The 17,057-nt window shown below is 39.2% G+C and overlaps 1 protein-coding gene across 2 annotated transcripts in view; it reads right to left on the bottom strand.

Moving 5' to 3' along the window:
* The window catches only part of SEC23IP (SEC23 interacting protein), a 50,501-nt gene that overhangs the window by 14,210 nt on the left and 19,234 nt on the right, over positions 1-17,057 (bottom strand). For both annotated transcript variants that reach the window (XM_010375987.2, XM_030940386.1), the window contains exons 6-13: positions 16,051-16,171; positions 13,228-13,317; positions 12,176-12,317; positions 10,035-10,243; positions 9,562-9,680; positions 8,484-8,636; positions 7,098-7,193; positions 1,801-1,992 (exon numbers count right to left, since the gene is read on the bottom strand). In XM_010375987.2, the coding sequence (XP_010374289.2) occupies positions 1,801-1,992; positions 7,098-7,193; positions 8,484-8,636; positions 9,562-9,680; positions 10,035-10,243; positions 12,176-12,317; positions 13,228-13,317; positions 16,051-16,171 (1,122 nt within the window). The remainder of the gene's footprint in view (positions 1-1,800; positions 1,993-7,097; positions 7,194-8,483; positions 8,637-9,561; positions 9,681-10,034; positions 10,244-12,175; positions 12,318-13,227; positions 13,318-16,050; positions 16,172-17,057) is intronic.

The following is a 17,057-nucleotide window of genomic DNA, read 5'->3' as shown; positions in this document are numbered from 1 at the left end:
TCAAAGTGAAACTACTACATATTTTTAAAGGAAAATGATAATACCAGTACTGGCAACGGACAGAGGAAACAGGCAACCTTCTAAAGTGCCAGTGAGAATCCAGATTGATGTGTTCCCCAGGGAAGGGACTGTTTTCATCCTTTGGCCCAGCTATTCTATGTCTACCAACTTAACTGGAAGAAATAATAAAGAATGTGCACAGAAAACTGGCTTTAAAATATTCATCACTAGACAACTTAAAAGAGTAAAAAGTAGAAATTGCCTATATGTTAAATATGATGGGTTGAACTGTGTCCCCACAAAACATTTATGTTGAAGTCCTAACCCCCAATACCTCATAATGTGACTTTATTTGGAAATAGGGTATTTAAAAAGGTAATCAAGTTAAAATGAGATCACTGTGGTGGCCCTAATCTGACTGATACATAAAAAAGGGAAATTTGGCCACACAGCCAGACACTCACAGAAGGAAGATGATATTAAGAGATAAGGAGAATATGACATAAAAACGAAGCCTGGAGGGATGCATCTGTAAACCTAGAACTGCGAAAGATGGCCAGCAAATCCCCAGCAGCTTGGAAGAAACACGAAAGGATTCCCCTCCAAGTTGCAGAGAGAAAATGGTCCTGCCACCACCCTATCTACTCTGCTCTGCAGAACTGTATGGCAACAATTTTCTACTGTTTAAGGCCACCCAGGTTGTGGAACTTTGTTATGGTGCCTTAAGAAACTAATACCTTCAATGATAAGGAAATAAGAATAAGTCATTATCTCTCCAAACAGTGGAATTAGTCATTACTGATTACAGCAGTCATTAAAAATGCAGTCGTAGGCCCGATGCAGTAGTTCATGCCTATAATCCCGGCACTTTGGGAAGCCAAGGCAGGAGGATTGCTTGAGGCCAGTTCGAGGCTAACCTGAGCAACACAGTAAGACTGTCTCTACAAAAAATGAAAAAATTAGCTGGGTGTGGCGGTGCATGGCTACAGTCCCAGCTACCTGGGAGGCTGAGGTAGGAGGTGTCCCTTAAACCCAAACCCCAAAACCTTGTTTTGAGGTTACAATGGTCTATGAACACATCACTGCACTCCAGCCTGCGCAACAGAGCAAGCCTCTGTCTCTAAAAAAGAAAAAAAGAAAAGAAAATGAAGTTGCAAAGGAATATTTACTTAAATAAGAATATATTCCTCTAAAACTTAACTGTTAATACAAATAAAACATCCAATTTCATTTTGTACCTTCATGAACTCACTTATAGAAATGCATCTTTACATACTCAACTGTAAATATCCTGACAGTAACACTGTCTAAAAGGATTTTAATAATCCTAAAAGCCACTGTGATATAAGTATGTTAAAGCATATTACTAAATGCAGCATTGGTCAATTTTTATAAGACTTTTTCCCCAAGGGAAGAATTATGAGTACTAGGAAACATAAGTTGAGTCAATACAGCCAAGTTGCTCTCATAGAAACTGAAGTATATTCTGAACATAATTTTTTAACTATGGCCACTTGTGTTGTTAGTGGCCATAACAGACTGATGCTATAAAAGTACGAGTGGTGGGAAAACTGAAATAGAGACAATTTCAAAAGTCAGACAACACGTTCTGTATGCATTTAATCCCTTATTTTGAGCACTGTTGAAGAAGAAAAAAATTTTCACTAAGAGAAAAATCAGTTTTCTCCACATCCCAAATAAATGTTAAATAAATATTTAAAGAACTTAAAGCCAAGCCACACGATAAAGATGTATGATTTCAACATGAACTATGTAGTCCTAGTCAATACGTAAACTTACCTGTCCGGCACCAACTTCAAAAGATTCATAATTCACACACACCGAAGACACGCAAGCACCAACTGGAAGTTTCCTCTTTGGCTCATTAGATTCTGAGGGGAGGGAAGCCATGTCTTTAGTCTTCTGGGTACTTTGCTCTTGTTCTTTTGCAGAAGTGGCAGCCACTGCCTTCTTTTCTGATGCTGCTTTTTTCTGTAAAATACCAAAATTTAATAACATAATCATGAGGAAAGGTTCAGCTCTCAGCTATCATTACAAAACATGCTATCTCAGTATTAAGGAATGATTAGCAACTTCTCAGGAATAGTAACAACATTGTGATTACTTTTTAAAATGTCCTTTTCATTACCTGCAGCCTTTGCTTCAGCTGATTAAAAAAAAAAATGTACAGGCCAGGCACAGTGGCTCACCCCGTAATCTCAGCATTTTGGGAGACCAAGGGGGAAAGATAGTTTGAGGCCAGGAGTTCAAGACCAACTTGAGCAACATAGTGAGACCTCCATCTCTAGAAAAAATTAAAAATTAGCCAGGTCTGGTAATGGAGACCGGTGGTCCCAGCTACTCAAGAGGCTAGGGTGGGAGGATCACTTCAGCCAAGAAGGTCAAGGCTGCAGTGACCTGTGATCGTGCCACCGCACTCCACCCTGGGCAACAGAGAGAGACCTGTCTCAAAAAAAAAAAAGTTTAATTGAAAAAAATTTTTACATGTCCTTTTTAGAAATGCATACTAAATATTTAGGGAACAAATGTCATGATGTCTATAGTTGAAAATTCTTAAGAAAAATAATTAAGAAACAAAGAAAATATAGCAAAACAGTTACAACTAAGTATAACTATTGGTTCTCATTAGACAAATCTCAAAAATATTACTTTAAGTAAAAGAAACCAAGTATAAAAGAATACATACTGTTCATTCTACTTATATGAATTTTTTAAATAGGCAAACTATTCCATGTTGAAGGAAATCAGAAGAGCGGTTCTGTGGTGGGAGGAGTTAACTAGAAAGAAGCATGAGGGAGCTACCTGAGCTCTCTCATGAAATAGAAATGAACACAAAACATAGAAATGAACACAGAAATGTTCATTTCTTGTTTTAGGCAGTGATGATGCAAGTGCATGCAATCGTGAAAACTTACCCTACTGCACACTTACAATTTAGGCATTTCAGCACAGTGGCTCATGCCTGTAATCCCAGCACTTTGGGAGGCTGAGGTGGGTGGATCACTTGAGCTCAGGGGTTCAAGACCAACCTGAGCAATATGGCAAGACGCCATCTCTAAAAAATTACAGAAAAATTAGCTGGGCACGTGGTGCATGCCTGAAGTCCCAGCTACTCAGGAGGATGAGGTGGGAGGATTGCTTGAACCCAGAAGGTGGAGGTTGCAGCGAGCCATGTGTGCGCCATTGCACTCCAGCATGAGTGACAGTGTGAGACCCTGTCTCAAAAAATAATAAATAATTTTTTAAAAGATCTATGCGCTTCCATAAATGAACAAAAGCTTTGGGGTATCTACATAAAAGGTGTTATCTCAGCTGGGCGCAGTGCCTCATGCCTGTAATCCTAGCACTTTGGGAGGCTGAGGCGGGTGGATCATTTGAGGTCAGGAATTTGAGACCAGCCTGACCAACATGGCAAAACCCCGTCTCTACTAAAAATACAAAAAAGTTACCCGGGCATGGTGGCATGCACCTGTAATCCCAGCTACTCGGGAGACTGAGGCAAGAGACTTGCTTGAAACTGGGAGGCGGAGGTTGCAGTGAGCCAAGATCCACCACTGCATTCCAGCCTGAGCGACAGAGCAGGACAAAAAAAAAAAAGGTGTTATCTCTATAATGAGAGAAAAGTCATTCACACTGGTTTGTAATTTGCCCTGAATACAGCAGCAACAGTAACACAGGAGAAATTTAAACAGTTGGGTGGGAGGGGGAGTTGTTTACTTCCCAATAACACAAGTTAGGCTGTGAATGACTGAGTGTTAGTCTCTGTTTAAACAGCTATTAACAGTGCCTAAACAACACAGCTGGCCAAAATGATTTATCTACTATTGAATTCCAAACACCAGGAAATCAGGAAAGTAAGTCTAACTGGTTAATTGAAAAGGTAATCTATAAAAAAGAAAACTCTTAGCGAGCTTGTAACTGTTTCCTCCATTAGTGTTTTAGAAGGCTAGGTTATCTCTGCCCTTTGGAGGCAATACAAAATTAAGCCTAAAATCCGAAATAAGGAACATTTTCAGGGTTTCTCACTTCTGAGTGCTTTCTCACTCAGGAGTGCCTCCCGTTAAATTCATAAAACATTCTAAATTGCTGAGAGCTGTCTGAGGAAATCAGAAACTGTCCTGTTGCCAAGAGTTGTTTTGTTCAAAATTTCGCAATAATTTTTAAACTGTGAACCAACAGTGTTTAAAAGTGAACCAACATAGGTGGGCGTGGTGGCTCACTCCTATAATCCCAGCACTTTGGGAGGCCAAGGCAGGTGGATCACCTGAGGTCAGGAGTTTGAGACCAGCCTGGCCAACATGGTGAAACTCCACCTTTACTAAAAATACAAAAATTAGCTGGGCATGGTGGCAGGTGCCTATAATCCCAGCTAGTTGGGAGGCTGAATCAGGAGAATCACTTGAACCTGGGAGGCAGAGGTTGCAGTGAGCCAAGATCATGCCACTGCACTCCAGCCTGGGAGACAAAGCGAGACTCCCTCTCAAAAAAAAAAAAAAACACTGAACCAATATATACATACTTGATTATCAATATTCCCAACACTAGAAACAATTCCTTTTCAAATGAAAATTACTAAGATGCTTTAAAAAGAAAAAAAAGTACACAGTCACAAATATCACAAATATTTGATCTCCTTATTATATTATAATCACTAATTTTGGTCCCATTATTTCAGTTACAGTAAATCAACAGGACATACCATATTACTTTTGTATTTATCTAGTAGCACCTTGTTATCTGTAAAGCAATCAATGGCAACTCAGCTGAGAAAGTTTCATGGTTCATCCAAAGGCAATTACCTTTTAATTTAAAAAACAATGTCACTCTATAGATTTTTGCTCATTTCAAAACATTCTTATAAATGCCATAATTTATATATCTAAGCAACTGCAGTCCATAAACCAGTCTCCTACAAATTCTTCAAGAACTATAGAATCCTTTTCTACTTTTTTCCCTTTCATTACAGAATAAATTAAGAACATGGTATAGGGCCTGAATACAAAGCTTCTCATTTCTTGTTTTTGTTTTTTTTTTTTTTTTTTTTTACCGGCTTTGCTTCACTGATGTATAAACATGTATACACAGAGACAAGCATTTTTATGTATGGAGCATGCAGCCTGTATACAGGAACAACACTGACACGCTTGAGTCCTAGTCTCAGTTTGACTACTTGGCTCATCAGAGACAGATGCCTGGGAATCTACTCACAGGGATGCTGTGAGGCTCACATGAGATGAAAAGCTCTTTGTAAACTGGAATTACAGAACAATTCAACATACAAGAAAAATGACACGAAAGATACCTCTTAACTAATAACCTTTCTCAGCACTTAATCAAATACTGCTTGTCTATGTCTAAAACGTCTTTTGAGTTGCTCCCTTCCTCTCCACCTCCTACCTTATACCCTATCATCTCTCTTTCAGTCATGGTACAATTACAATTACTACTGTACAAGATTGCAGCCACCTCCACTTCACACCTTTCCAACTTCATCTGTGCACTGTGACCAAGTAAACTCTCTACAACCCAAAAGTTAAAATTAAAATTTAGACTACACAGATGATTTGGTGCTAAATCATAACTTGTGATAGAACAAGCAGGTCAGTATTTTGTAATGTTTGTTTAAAAACATCATGACTTTCACGGCCATAAGAACATGTTTGAGAACCACTCCCTTACAAGACAAAATCCAAGCCCTCACACCTGCCATTTGGACCTTTGGAACCCTCTGCCCTTCCCAGTTTCCAGCTTCCCTGATGCTACAGGAAAACAACATGCCAGCTTCCAGAAGGCCATCTCCCCTAATCTTACCCCTCCTTCAAGCTCAAGCACCATCACCTTGGGGAAGTCTTCTTTCGCCAACCCCATGCTTGTTTCAACAAGCCAGAACCGCCACCTCTCATCTGCCTCAGGACAGAACACACAGCACGCTATTATGGGGCTGGTATGTTGTCGTTTGAGCTCAACACGCTCCCCCTAACTAGATAGCACAGTCTTGGTTAATCTCCGGCTCCCAAGAATTGAACACAGTGCCTGACTTAAAAGAGGTAGCTATTCAATACAATGCTGAAAGACTCAATTCCTTAAGCTAACTAAAAAAAAAAAAAAAAAATCACTCCTATGACTTTATAGTCATTTTCCATATAAAGAAACGACGTAGGTTAAGTTCCAAATAGGTAGTAAAATAACAGAACCATAGAAATTCAAAAGATGGAAGGATCATCAAAGAGCGTGTTAACAACAATAAAAACAAGACAGCCACCCTGTCATCTAATTTTTCTAATTAGAAAACCTCTGTAAAATTAATTTGATCAATAAATTAAAATTAATAAAACAAGTATATTTTTCCAGTTGTTCTAGTTTTAAATGCTTTTTAGTTGTTGCCTTGTTTTGTATTGTTAAAAATTTTTGCTGTTTAGTGTTTAATGAGACTTTAGTGTGTATGTTTTGCCTCATCTCTTTAGATGATAAGGACTGGGAAGAAAGTAAGCTATTACTTGGCGCTAAGCTTTGCATGCATTATTTCATCCTTACTCCAACCCTATGAGGAGGGTATTATTACTTCCATTTTAGAAATGAAGAAAACAAAGGATGAGAAAAATTAAGAAAATCACTCATGCTCAGAAGGCTGAGGCGGGAGGATAGCTGGAGCCCAGAAGTTTGAGACCAGCAGTGGGAAACACAGCAAGATCCCATCTCAAAATAAACAAACAAATAAAACCAAATAAAAATTGCTCATTAATATGCAGTTAATGAATGGTTGAGCTGAGAATTTATTTGTCAGAACTTAACCAGCTTTTGCACTAGGAAAACCTTAAATATCCATTTTAAAACGGAAAGCCCTTCATCCTAGGAACTTAGTCCCAGGAAAACCCGGCTGGTCACTTAGCCTAATGTGGACTTAAGCCCAACTCTGACTGACTCCTAAGTCTGGGTTTCCATCAGCTCCCTTACTGTGCCCTAGGTAGGGAGCAAACTAGCTTACCTAACCATAGCAGTATCAAAATTTTCTACAATATAAACAAGCTGGTCACACCACAAGTTTTAGTTTTGCTTGAGTCAGAGGTGAACTTTACCAGTTTGGCTGCTTTATGTTCTACAAAGTTAGCTATCTTCTTTCTGGGTCCAAGGGGTATCCCCATTTCCTTCAGGTCATCAACTGTACACATAAGCTTTAAAAGGAAACAGACAAGCACATTAATCAATCTAGTGACAGAACTGAAATGAGAATATGAAAATTATAAAGAAACCACATCATCTAAAGCAATCTAAGAACCACTCAACTTTTTAAAAGTTAATTATTTCGTATTTAAATCATGCACTGGTTTAGGTTATAAAATCTTAGGCCTCCACACCTAAATCATTCTATTAATTAACAGAAAATACATGTTATACAAAATTCCAAAGCTATATATAGTCAAGCATACGATGAAATATCTTCCTTCCACTGCTGTCCCAACCATACAATTCTCCTTTCTGCAGCAACTGTGGAAATTCGCTCTTTGAAGAGATGTCTTATGTATGCATAGTACCCCTACATGTTTTTTTCTGTGTGTGTGGTCTACTATGCAGACAGTACTGAACTTTGCTCTCTTCATGTAAATGTATCTCAGAGACAGGTATCTCTGACACTGCTTCATTCATTCAACAGCTGTAGTGTACTCCATTATGTGGATGTACCATAAATGATTTCACTAGCACACTACTCCTCAACACCAATGGTGTCTCTAATGTTCTGTTATATTGCAAACACTGCTGTGAGTATCCTTGTAGATATTCTTGCGTGAATATTTCTCTATAGGAAATATTCCTGGCAATGAAATTGATGAAGCAAAGGGTAATTTTTATATTCTTAAAGATATTGCCAAACTGCCCCCCAAAGAATCTGTACCAATTTAGAGTCTGAACAACAATATATCACAATGCCTACTTCCCTTCATCCTGGCCACACAGCGTATTATCAAACTTCCTATTTTTTCAAACTGGTAAGTTAAAAAAAAAATCCCATTGTACTTTCAATTTCCATTTCTCTTATGAGTTTTCACATGCTAAGAAACCATTTGCTATTTCCTTTTCTGCAAATCACATTTATATTCTTTGCCTATTTACGTATCACACTGATGTGATGGTCTTTTGTAACTGATTTGTAGAAGCTTTGAATATTAATGAAGTAAGCCCTCTGCCTATAATGTGTGTTGCAAATGTATCATTGGCCTTTAGATGTTGTTTATGGTGTCTACTGTTACACAATTTTTTTCTTTGATGGCTTCTGGATTTTGCATCATACTCAGAAAAGCCTTTCAGATTATAAAAAATAATCTTCTGTGTTTTTCAATTTTTTAAACCATTTCAGTCTTTGTCTACTCTGAATATATTTTGATACAAAAGTGTTTATTCTTAATTTTCAATCTATACACAAGAAAAACAATTTCAAACGAAGTGAAGCAAACTATGATCAGTACCAGAGATTCCATATCAATCTTTTCCTTTTCAAAAGTGCTAAAGTATTCAGAGAGGCTAAGTGCTTCCAGAGTTTCTTGCAAAGTTAGGACTTCTTCATTTTCAACATCAAGGTCACATGACTCATCCAAAGTCAGCTTTGGCTCTTCAGGTAACTTTAAAAAAAAGTATGAAAAAATTAGAAGCTCAGAAAAACTCCCATATAACAACTCCTTATCTACGAAAAATCTGAAACAATTTTGCTCTATAGACAAATCATAATTTTAGGTACAGTACTTTGCCATTCAAAGTTTGAATGTTCTGGCCAGGCCCAGTGGCTCACGCCTGTAATCCCAGCACTCTGGGAGGCTGAGACAGGCACATCACCTGAGGTCAGGAGTTGAAGACCAGCCTGGCCAACATGGTGAAACCCCGTCTCTACCAAAAACACAAAAATTAGCCAGGCGTGGTGGCAGGCACCTGTAATCCCAGCTACTTGGGAGGCTGAGGCAGGAGAATCGCTTGAACCTGACAGGCAGAGGTTGCAGTGAGCTGAGACACCATTGCACTCTAGCCTGAGTGACAAGAGCGAAACTCTGCCTCAAAAAAAAAAATTTGAATATTCTGAAAAGTATATAAATTTAATAAATCACTCATGTCTCCATTTCCTATCATTTACATTTTAAAAAATCATAAACTTTCATATTTAAATTTATAATCCATAAAGAAGAGTGAGAAACTCAAATAATGAGCTATATGATTCCATTCCATTTCTAAACCTCGGTGTACTTTAATATGTAAAACCAGTTTCAGGGCTGGACACGGCAGCTATTTTATTTGGGCCTATAACTGTACTCCGAATTTGGGGATTCTCTGAAGAGTTATTGATCCCAGCACTTTGGGAGGCCAAGGCAGGAGGATCGCTTGAGGCCAGGAGGGAACTCAAGACTAGCCCAAGCAACCAAGCAAGGCTTCGTTAAAACAAACAAACAAACAAACAAACAAACAAACAAATGTTTCAGGAAACAGTTCAGACTTTTGAAAACTGTTCAGCTCCATAGACTCTAAATCAAAATGTTAATTGGCCATGTACAGACATACCTGCTTTTCCTGAAAATGTAGCTGCTTCACAACTCCATTAGCAACAGCAAGAGGTCCAGGGCACTTTGATAAATTCAAATCTTTTTGATTAGACAGGATGTCAAACAAGATTAAAGAACCTAAGAAAAAGCAACATTTTGCCTTATAATGTAGTAGGCGCTTTTATAACACTAAACTCTTTTTTCAATGTCTATAGTCAAAAGTCATACAGAAGTTACATGTTACTCAAGACCTGATAATTAATAATTTTATTTTATCAAACAGCAGAATAAATTAAAATACGTAGCATTCCCTAGGTAATACTAGAGATGAATATAGAAAAGGCAGAATCTAAACTCAAAGCATTCATTTCTACCCTTTCTGAAACTTAAAATCTGTAATTCTTAATTTTGCACTAACAATATCACCTATATTGAAAGCAGTTATAACTCAACAAAAATTGTATTTAAAATGTGAATATTTGACAGTTTTACCTAAACTGTGACCAGCAACAGAGACACCTCCTTTGAAGTCTGGGTTCCGACTCATAAAGAGTGCATGCAGACGGTTTATCTCCATTCCTACTTTTTCCACAATTGTCTGACAGTAGGTGGGGCTGTTATAAAATAAAATATCTAGCAAAGTTTCATTGGTAAAGTGACGAAATCGACCAATACTTGGCAAAGTGATTTTCTTAATATTCCTGTTTAAAAAGAAAAATACAGCACATTCAGTCGGCATCTACCTTAAATTTACAGATTTTTTAAAGTTTAGATTTTTGACTCCTGAAAATGCACTAAGAAAACCCCACAGACTAAATATTGAGTTCTTTCTGTAGACAGTCATTATAAATAAATCAAGATAGGCCAGATGCAGTGGCTCACATCTGCAATCCCAGCACTTTGGGAGGCCAAGATGGGTGGATCACTTGAGGTCAGGAGTTCAAAACCAACCAAGCCAACATGGCGAAACCCCGTCTTTACTAAAAATACACAAATTAGCCAAGTGTGGTGGTGTACACCTGTAATCCCAGCTACTCAGGAGGGTGAGGCAGGAGAATTGCTTGAACCTTAAAGACAGAGGTTGCAGTGAGCCGAGACTATACCACTGCACTCCAGTCTGGGCAACAGAGCAAGATTCCATCTCAAAAAAAAATTTTTTTGTAATCAAAAGTTAGCCACATGTCGTAGCACGCACCTGTAGACCCAGCTGTTTGGGAGGCTGAAGAATGAGTATCGCTTGAACCCAGGAGGTGGAGGTTGTAGTGAGCCGAGATTGTGCCACCACACTCCAGCCTGGGCGACAGAGCGAGACTCCACCTCGAAAAAAAATTAAAAATATAAAGATAAAGCCAAAAAAATGTGTGCTGCCATATGTGGTGGCTCATGCCTGTAATCCTAGCACTTTGAGAGGCTAGGGCAGGAGGATCGCTTGAGCTCAGGAGATCAAGACCAGCTTGAGCAACACAGTGAGACCCCATCTCTACAAAAAATTTAAAAATTAGCCAGGCAAGGCGGCTTGTGCCTGTAGTCCCAGCTACTTAGGAGACTGAGGTGGGAGGACCACTTGAGCCCAGGAGGACAAGACTACAGTGAGCCATGATCATGCCAGTGTGCTCCAGAGCCTGGGTGAGAGTGAGATGTCTCAAAAATAATTTCTCTTTTTTTTTTTTTTAAGCTATTTGTGCCTATAACTATGCTATGAATTGTGGGATTCTCTGAAGAGTCAGCTGCTATATAAGTCATATGCAAAGATTTCTATTTTATTTTTAAAGAGGGAAGATTACTCCTCCATTTTTCTTCCAGTTAACTGCAAATCTGGACACCTGACAAAACTTGTGGGTCAAAAGGACTAAAGAGAATATCAAACAGAAAAAACAGGGCTACATGGAATGAAAAATCTTTCCAAATTTGAGAATGACCAAAATGAAATTTAGGAATACACACAAAGAAAACACCCTTACAATAGGGCCTAACATAGATAAAATGCTGTTGTAGAAATAGTTTTATTAAACTATGTACCCTGAAACATTACGGCGTTCACTAAAATCTAGACAGGTGCCAGCATAACTATGACCTGTATTTATGATTCTCAGTTGGGAGCATTCAAAATTGAGCAGAGTATTTTTAATTGTCACAGCACCTGGTGAGCACTGCTAGTACTGAGTGGTCTTTACACTAAGGAAGTTAAGTGGTCTGCACTGTGACAGCAAAGAATTGTCCCGACAAGAGCATCTCCAATGAGAAACAACATTCTGAATCTGGTTCTCAGTCAGGGGTGATTTTTACCCTCCAGGGCATATCTGGCAATTTCTGGAGACATTTTTGGTTGGGTGGAAAGGCCATTGGGCATCTTACTATATAAAGGACAGCCCCCTGTCTAAACCGCTACAGATTAAAATTGTATTTTAAAACCAGCTAAAATTTCTTAGATTCTCTTAAATATTTACAAGAGGAATGCACACACACAGAGAGAAAAGTAGTGTGCAAACTTTACAGCCAATATTTAATCATGTTAGAAGTACACAATTTTAAAAAACACTGATTGAAGCTACAATAAACTATTTCATATTATGGTTTAAATTTTAAATTTAAATTTGACTAATTTGAAAAACAAGTTATCAAAATCCACAAACCTGTCAACACCTGTGGCGTCCCCACCCAAAGAACTATGCCAATGAACTGGAAGAAACTCCACTCTGCTTATTTTCCCGTCATCTAAAGATTTCTTGAAATGTGTCTGCAGCAATTTGAGAGAAACCACCCTAAAATCATCCACTTCAAAAAAAAAAAAACAAAGAAAATAAATTAAATTCTCCTAGCTTGATAGCTAGTCAGCAGTTACTTCAAACATGCCAGTATTTTTAATAACATAAAGATACATTTTTTTAAGAAAAAAATGAGGATAAGAGAATTAGTAAAATTTTTTAAAAAGAAAGGAATAAGTAACTTTTGGGAAGCTCTTTTCAACTTTCCATCACTGCAGAGGAATAGATGCTTGGGATGAATCAGTTCAACCACCACTGCTGGGAGGAGGCAGCACGGCACCTTGGGGAAAGGCTCTGGAATCACACTGCCAGCTCCAGGTTCCAGGCCCTACTGACTGTGAGATCGGAGAGTTTCACTCACCCCCACCCCTACCTACCTCTTCACTCCCAACCCCCACTGCCCTGGGCCTCAGTTCCTCATTAGTCACAGTAGTGGCGGTAACAGTGACAGTGCCTATACCCCAAAGGTTTATTTGTGAGGGTCAAATGACAAGATATCCAAGATACTTGGCATATACCAAATATTCAATAAATACCAACTATTATTATATGGACATAAAAATAAAACTTCAAAAATTTAAGTCAACCAGGCAGATTCACGTTTCCATTAAACAACTTCTCCCAACTCACTGACTATAAATCCCTTCAATGCAGAGGTGGTCCTAGCTGCTGCAGGTGCTCAGGCAAAGGCTGTCAGCAAGATCCCTTCTAATTCCTCAGAGTCTGGGATTTTATGAGTCACATGTGTCACAAGAGCAAATCAAGTACAAATTAGTATTTCCCACTGACCATTTAAATCTCCTCTTACAGCCCCCTCAGCAAGTAGTACACAGCTGGGAACTATCCTAAAAACGAATACTCCAAAGCCCTTCTATTAGTTCTCAGATCATCCCATGAAATACAATATGCCCAACACTTACCACACTCAATAATGCTCCTAAAGCGTAAGTCACACACAGGTCCAATGCCATGCACCACGAACACCAAATGGTCAACTTGAGGCATCTCCCCTATCAAAAAAAATTTTAAACATACATAAAAGATGGCAATTTGCTTGGATTTTCCCAATGGCAATATTCTAGATATCTCTTTTGTCATCACAAACTTGCCAAAGAAATTCATGACCCTTCAAAGAGAATAAGCCGCATTACCCCTATCAAATTAGAGGAACAGTTTGACCCTCTCGGCAAATAAAAGCGAACTAGAACAAGAGGTGAAGGCAGCAGGCTCTCTCTCTTCCCAGATGCGGTTAGCACATGACGAACAGCAGGTTTGTATCTACGGAGGCTCCACAACCTTGTGAGGCTTCACAACTCCCCAGGACACTAAGCCCCACATGGAGATTACTCAGATTTCATAGTGCGAGTATTGATTTATAATAAATATACATTTTACATACACTTCAATAAACATGAAGTATATGTAATTGTAAAAATAAAATCCATTCTTAAATAATAGTATAGAAGAAACCAAAGCATATACACTAAAGCAGGCAATGGCAAACAATGGCCCACAGGCCAAATCCTACCCACTACCTGTTTTGTTTATTTTGTTTTGTTTTTGAGACAGAGTTTCGCTCTTCCTGACTAGGCTAGAGTGCAATGACACGATCTCGGCTCCCTGCAACCTCCGCTTCTCAGGTTCAAGTGATTCTCCCGCCTCAGCCTCCCGAGTAGCTGGGACCACAGGCACCTGCCACCATGCCCGGCTAATTTTTATATATGTATTTTTTTAGTAGAGACGGGGTTTCACCATGTTGGCCAGGCTGGTCTCGAACTCCTGACCTCAGGTGATCCACTTACCTCGGCCTCCCAAAGTGCTGGGATTACAGGCATGAGCCACCAGGCCCAGCCACCTGTTTTTATAAATAAAGTTTTTGACAAAAGTGAAACCATTCAAGGAAAAACATAAAAATAAAATAAATAAAGTTTTATGGGCTGGGTGTGGTGGCTCACGCCTGTAATTCCAGCACTTTGGGAGGCTGAGGCATGTGGATCACTTGAGGTCAGGAGTTCAAAACCAGCCTGGCCAACATGGCAAAACCCTGTCTCTACTAAAAATACAAAAATTAGCCAGGAATGGTGGTGGGTGCCTGTAATCCCAGCTACTTGGGAGGCTGAGACACAAGAATCGCTTGAACCCAGTGGGTGGAAGTTGTAGTGAGCCCAGATCACACCACTACACTCTAGCCTGGGAAACAGAGTGAGACTTCATTTAAAACAAAAAAAGAAGTTTTATGGAACATGGATATGCCCATTTGTTTACATACAGTCTTCAGTTGATTTCACATAACAATGGCAAAGCTGAGTAGCTGTAACAGAGACCATATGGCCTGCAAAGCCTATCTGCTATCTGACCCTTTACAGAAAAAGTCTGCAATCCCCGCACCAGAGTAATACAAACCAGTGGGGTGTAAAAACACAAGCTTAAAAGCGTTGCCAAACCTTAGTTCCAACCAGCAAAGTGCCTCTCCACAACAAAACATATTTTAGAATCTATGCTATGTGCTTTATGTATTTTAACAGAATTTCAAATTTAAAGATAAAGATATATCTGAATGTCCTCACTCATATGTAGGAGCTAAATAAGTTTATCTCACAGAGGTAAGGGCAGAATGATGGCTATCAGAGCCTGGGAAGGGTCGAGGGGAAGTAAAGATAAAAAGAGGTCAATTAATGGGTACAACCATACAGGTATGTTGAAGGAATAACTTCTGTTAGATAGCACAGTAGGGTGACAACAGTTAAAAATAATTTATTGTATATTTCAAAATACCTAGGAGAGGCAGGGTGCAGTGGCTCACACCTATAATTCCAGCACTTTGGGAAGCTGAGGTAGGTGGATGACTTGAGGCCAGGAGTGTGAGACCAGCCTGGCCAACATGGTGAAACCACATCTCTTCTAAAAATACAAAAATTAGCTGGGTGTGGTGGTACACGCCTATAATCCCAGCTACTCGGGAGGCTGAGGCAGGAGAATCGCATGAACCTGGGAGGTGGAGGTTGTCGTGAGCCAAGATCATGCCACTGTACTCCAGCCTGGGCAACAAAGTGAGACCCTGTCTGAAAAAAGAAAACAAAAAGAAAACTACCTAGGAGAAAAGATCTGAAATGTTCCCAACACAAAGAAATGATGAATGTTTGAAGTGATGGACATACTATTTACTTCAATTTCATCATTACACGTTGTATGCATTTATCAAAATATCAGGTGTACCCCATTAATATGTATAATTATTATGCATCAATTAAAAAATAAAGATACAAAAGTAACAAAATCAAAAAGAAAGATATGGCCAGGCACAGTGGCTCACACCTATAATTTCAGCACTTTGGGAGGCCGAGGTAGGCAAACAGCTTGAGCTCAGGAGTTCGAGAAAAGCCTGGGCAACATGGCAAAACGTCATCTCTACAAAAAATAGAAATATTAGCTGGGAGTGGTTAGTACACACCTTTCATCCCAGCTACTCAGGAGGCTGAAGTGGGCGGATCACTTGAGCCCAGGAGGTTGAGGCTGCAGTGAGCCGTGTTCATTCACTACACAGCACTCCAGCCTGAGTGACAGAATGAGACCCTGTCTCAAAAAAAAAAAAAAAAGATATGCGCCAAACTGGCTGATTTCTGCATGCCATGGCCGCTGTGGCAGTGAATTCTAATAACTGTTTCCTTCTTCATCACTCTAAAGAATTACGCTAAAATGGAGAGGACTAAAACAGACCTCAGTTCTAAACAAACTATACACACCGTCAGGAATTTCATCAAGGTTATCGTCAATTCCACGCTTTACAACCCTGGGCCTTGTCTGTCCATCTTGCGTGGTCCCCCATTCATCTGGCACTGAGGACGGCTGGAACTGAACAATAACCTTCAAGATGCAACAGAATTATGACAAAGCTCATTAACAAATTATTTTCCACTACAGGCTAAGTAGTTTAATACATAATAAGCTACACCTCAGAGTATGGAGACTTATACATTATTAGTGCTGTTCCCCCAAAACAAACTTTAAAGGAGTCTTGCTAGTGTTCACTAACCACCAAAATTAAGCAAATCGATCTCTTTCCAATGCTTATGTTGAAAATTATACAATTAAATCAGAAGTATTACACCTTGATTTAAAAACTTATAACATAGGCCAGGTACGGTGGCTCATACCTGTAATCCCAGCACTTTGAGAGGCTGAGGTGGGAGGATCACTTGAGCCCAGGAGCTCAAGACAAGCCTGAGCAAAATGGTGAGACCCCGTCTTCACAAAAAATTTAAAAATTAGCCAGGCATGGTGGTGCATGCCTGTGGTCCCAGCTTCTCAGGAGGCCAAAGCAGAAGGATCACTTGAGCCCAGTTGGTCAAGGCTGCAATAAGCTGTGTTTGCGCTACTGCACTCTGGCCTGAGCAACAGAGCAAAATCCTGCCTCGAAAAAAAACCAAAAATAAACAAAAATAAAAGCTAAATAAAACTCCAGGTTTACACAAAAGAAATCAAGGACAGACCCGGTGCAGTGGCTCATGCCCGTAATCCCAACACTTTGAGAGGCCAAGGTAGGAGGACCACTTGAGCTCGAGTTCCAGAGCAGCCTGGGCAACCACGTTAGAGACCCTGTCTCTACAAAAAATAATAATAATAAAATAAAATAAAAACAAAAAAAAAGAAATCAAGGACAAGTAACCTGCAATTGAGGAGTCTTTGTCTTATAAAAACATGTAAAGCAAAATCCTTTAAATACTAAGATTCCCAATTAAAATAAAATTTC

This window comes from Rhinopithecus roxellana, chromosome 11 (genome assembly GCF_007565055.1).
Source record: "Rhinopithecus roxellana isolate Shanxi Qingling chromosome 11, ASM756505v1, whole genome shotgun sequence".
Classification (NCBI taxonomy): Eukaryota; Metazoa; Chordata; class Mammalia; order Primates; family Cercopithecidae; genus Rhinopithecus; species Rhinopithecus roxellana.
This window is presented reverse-complemented; position numbering and strand designations above follow the sequence as displayed.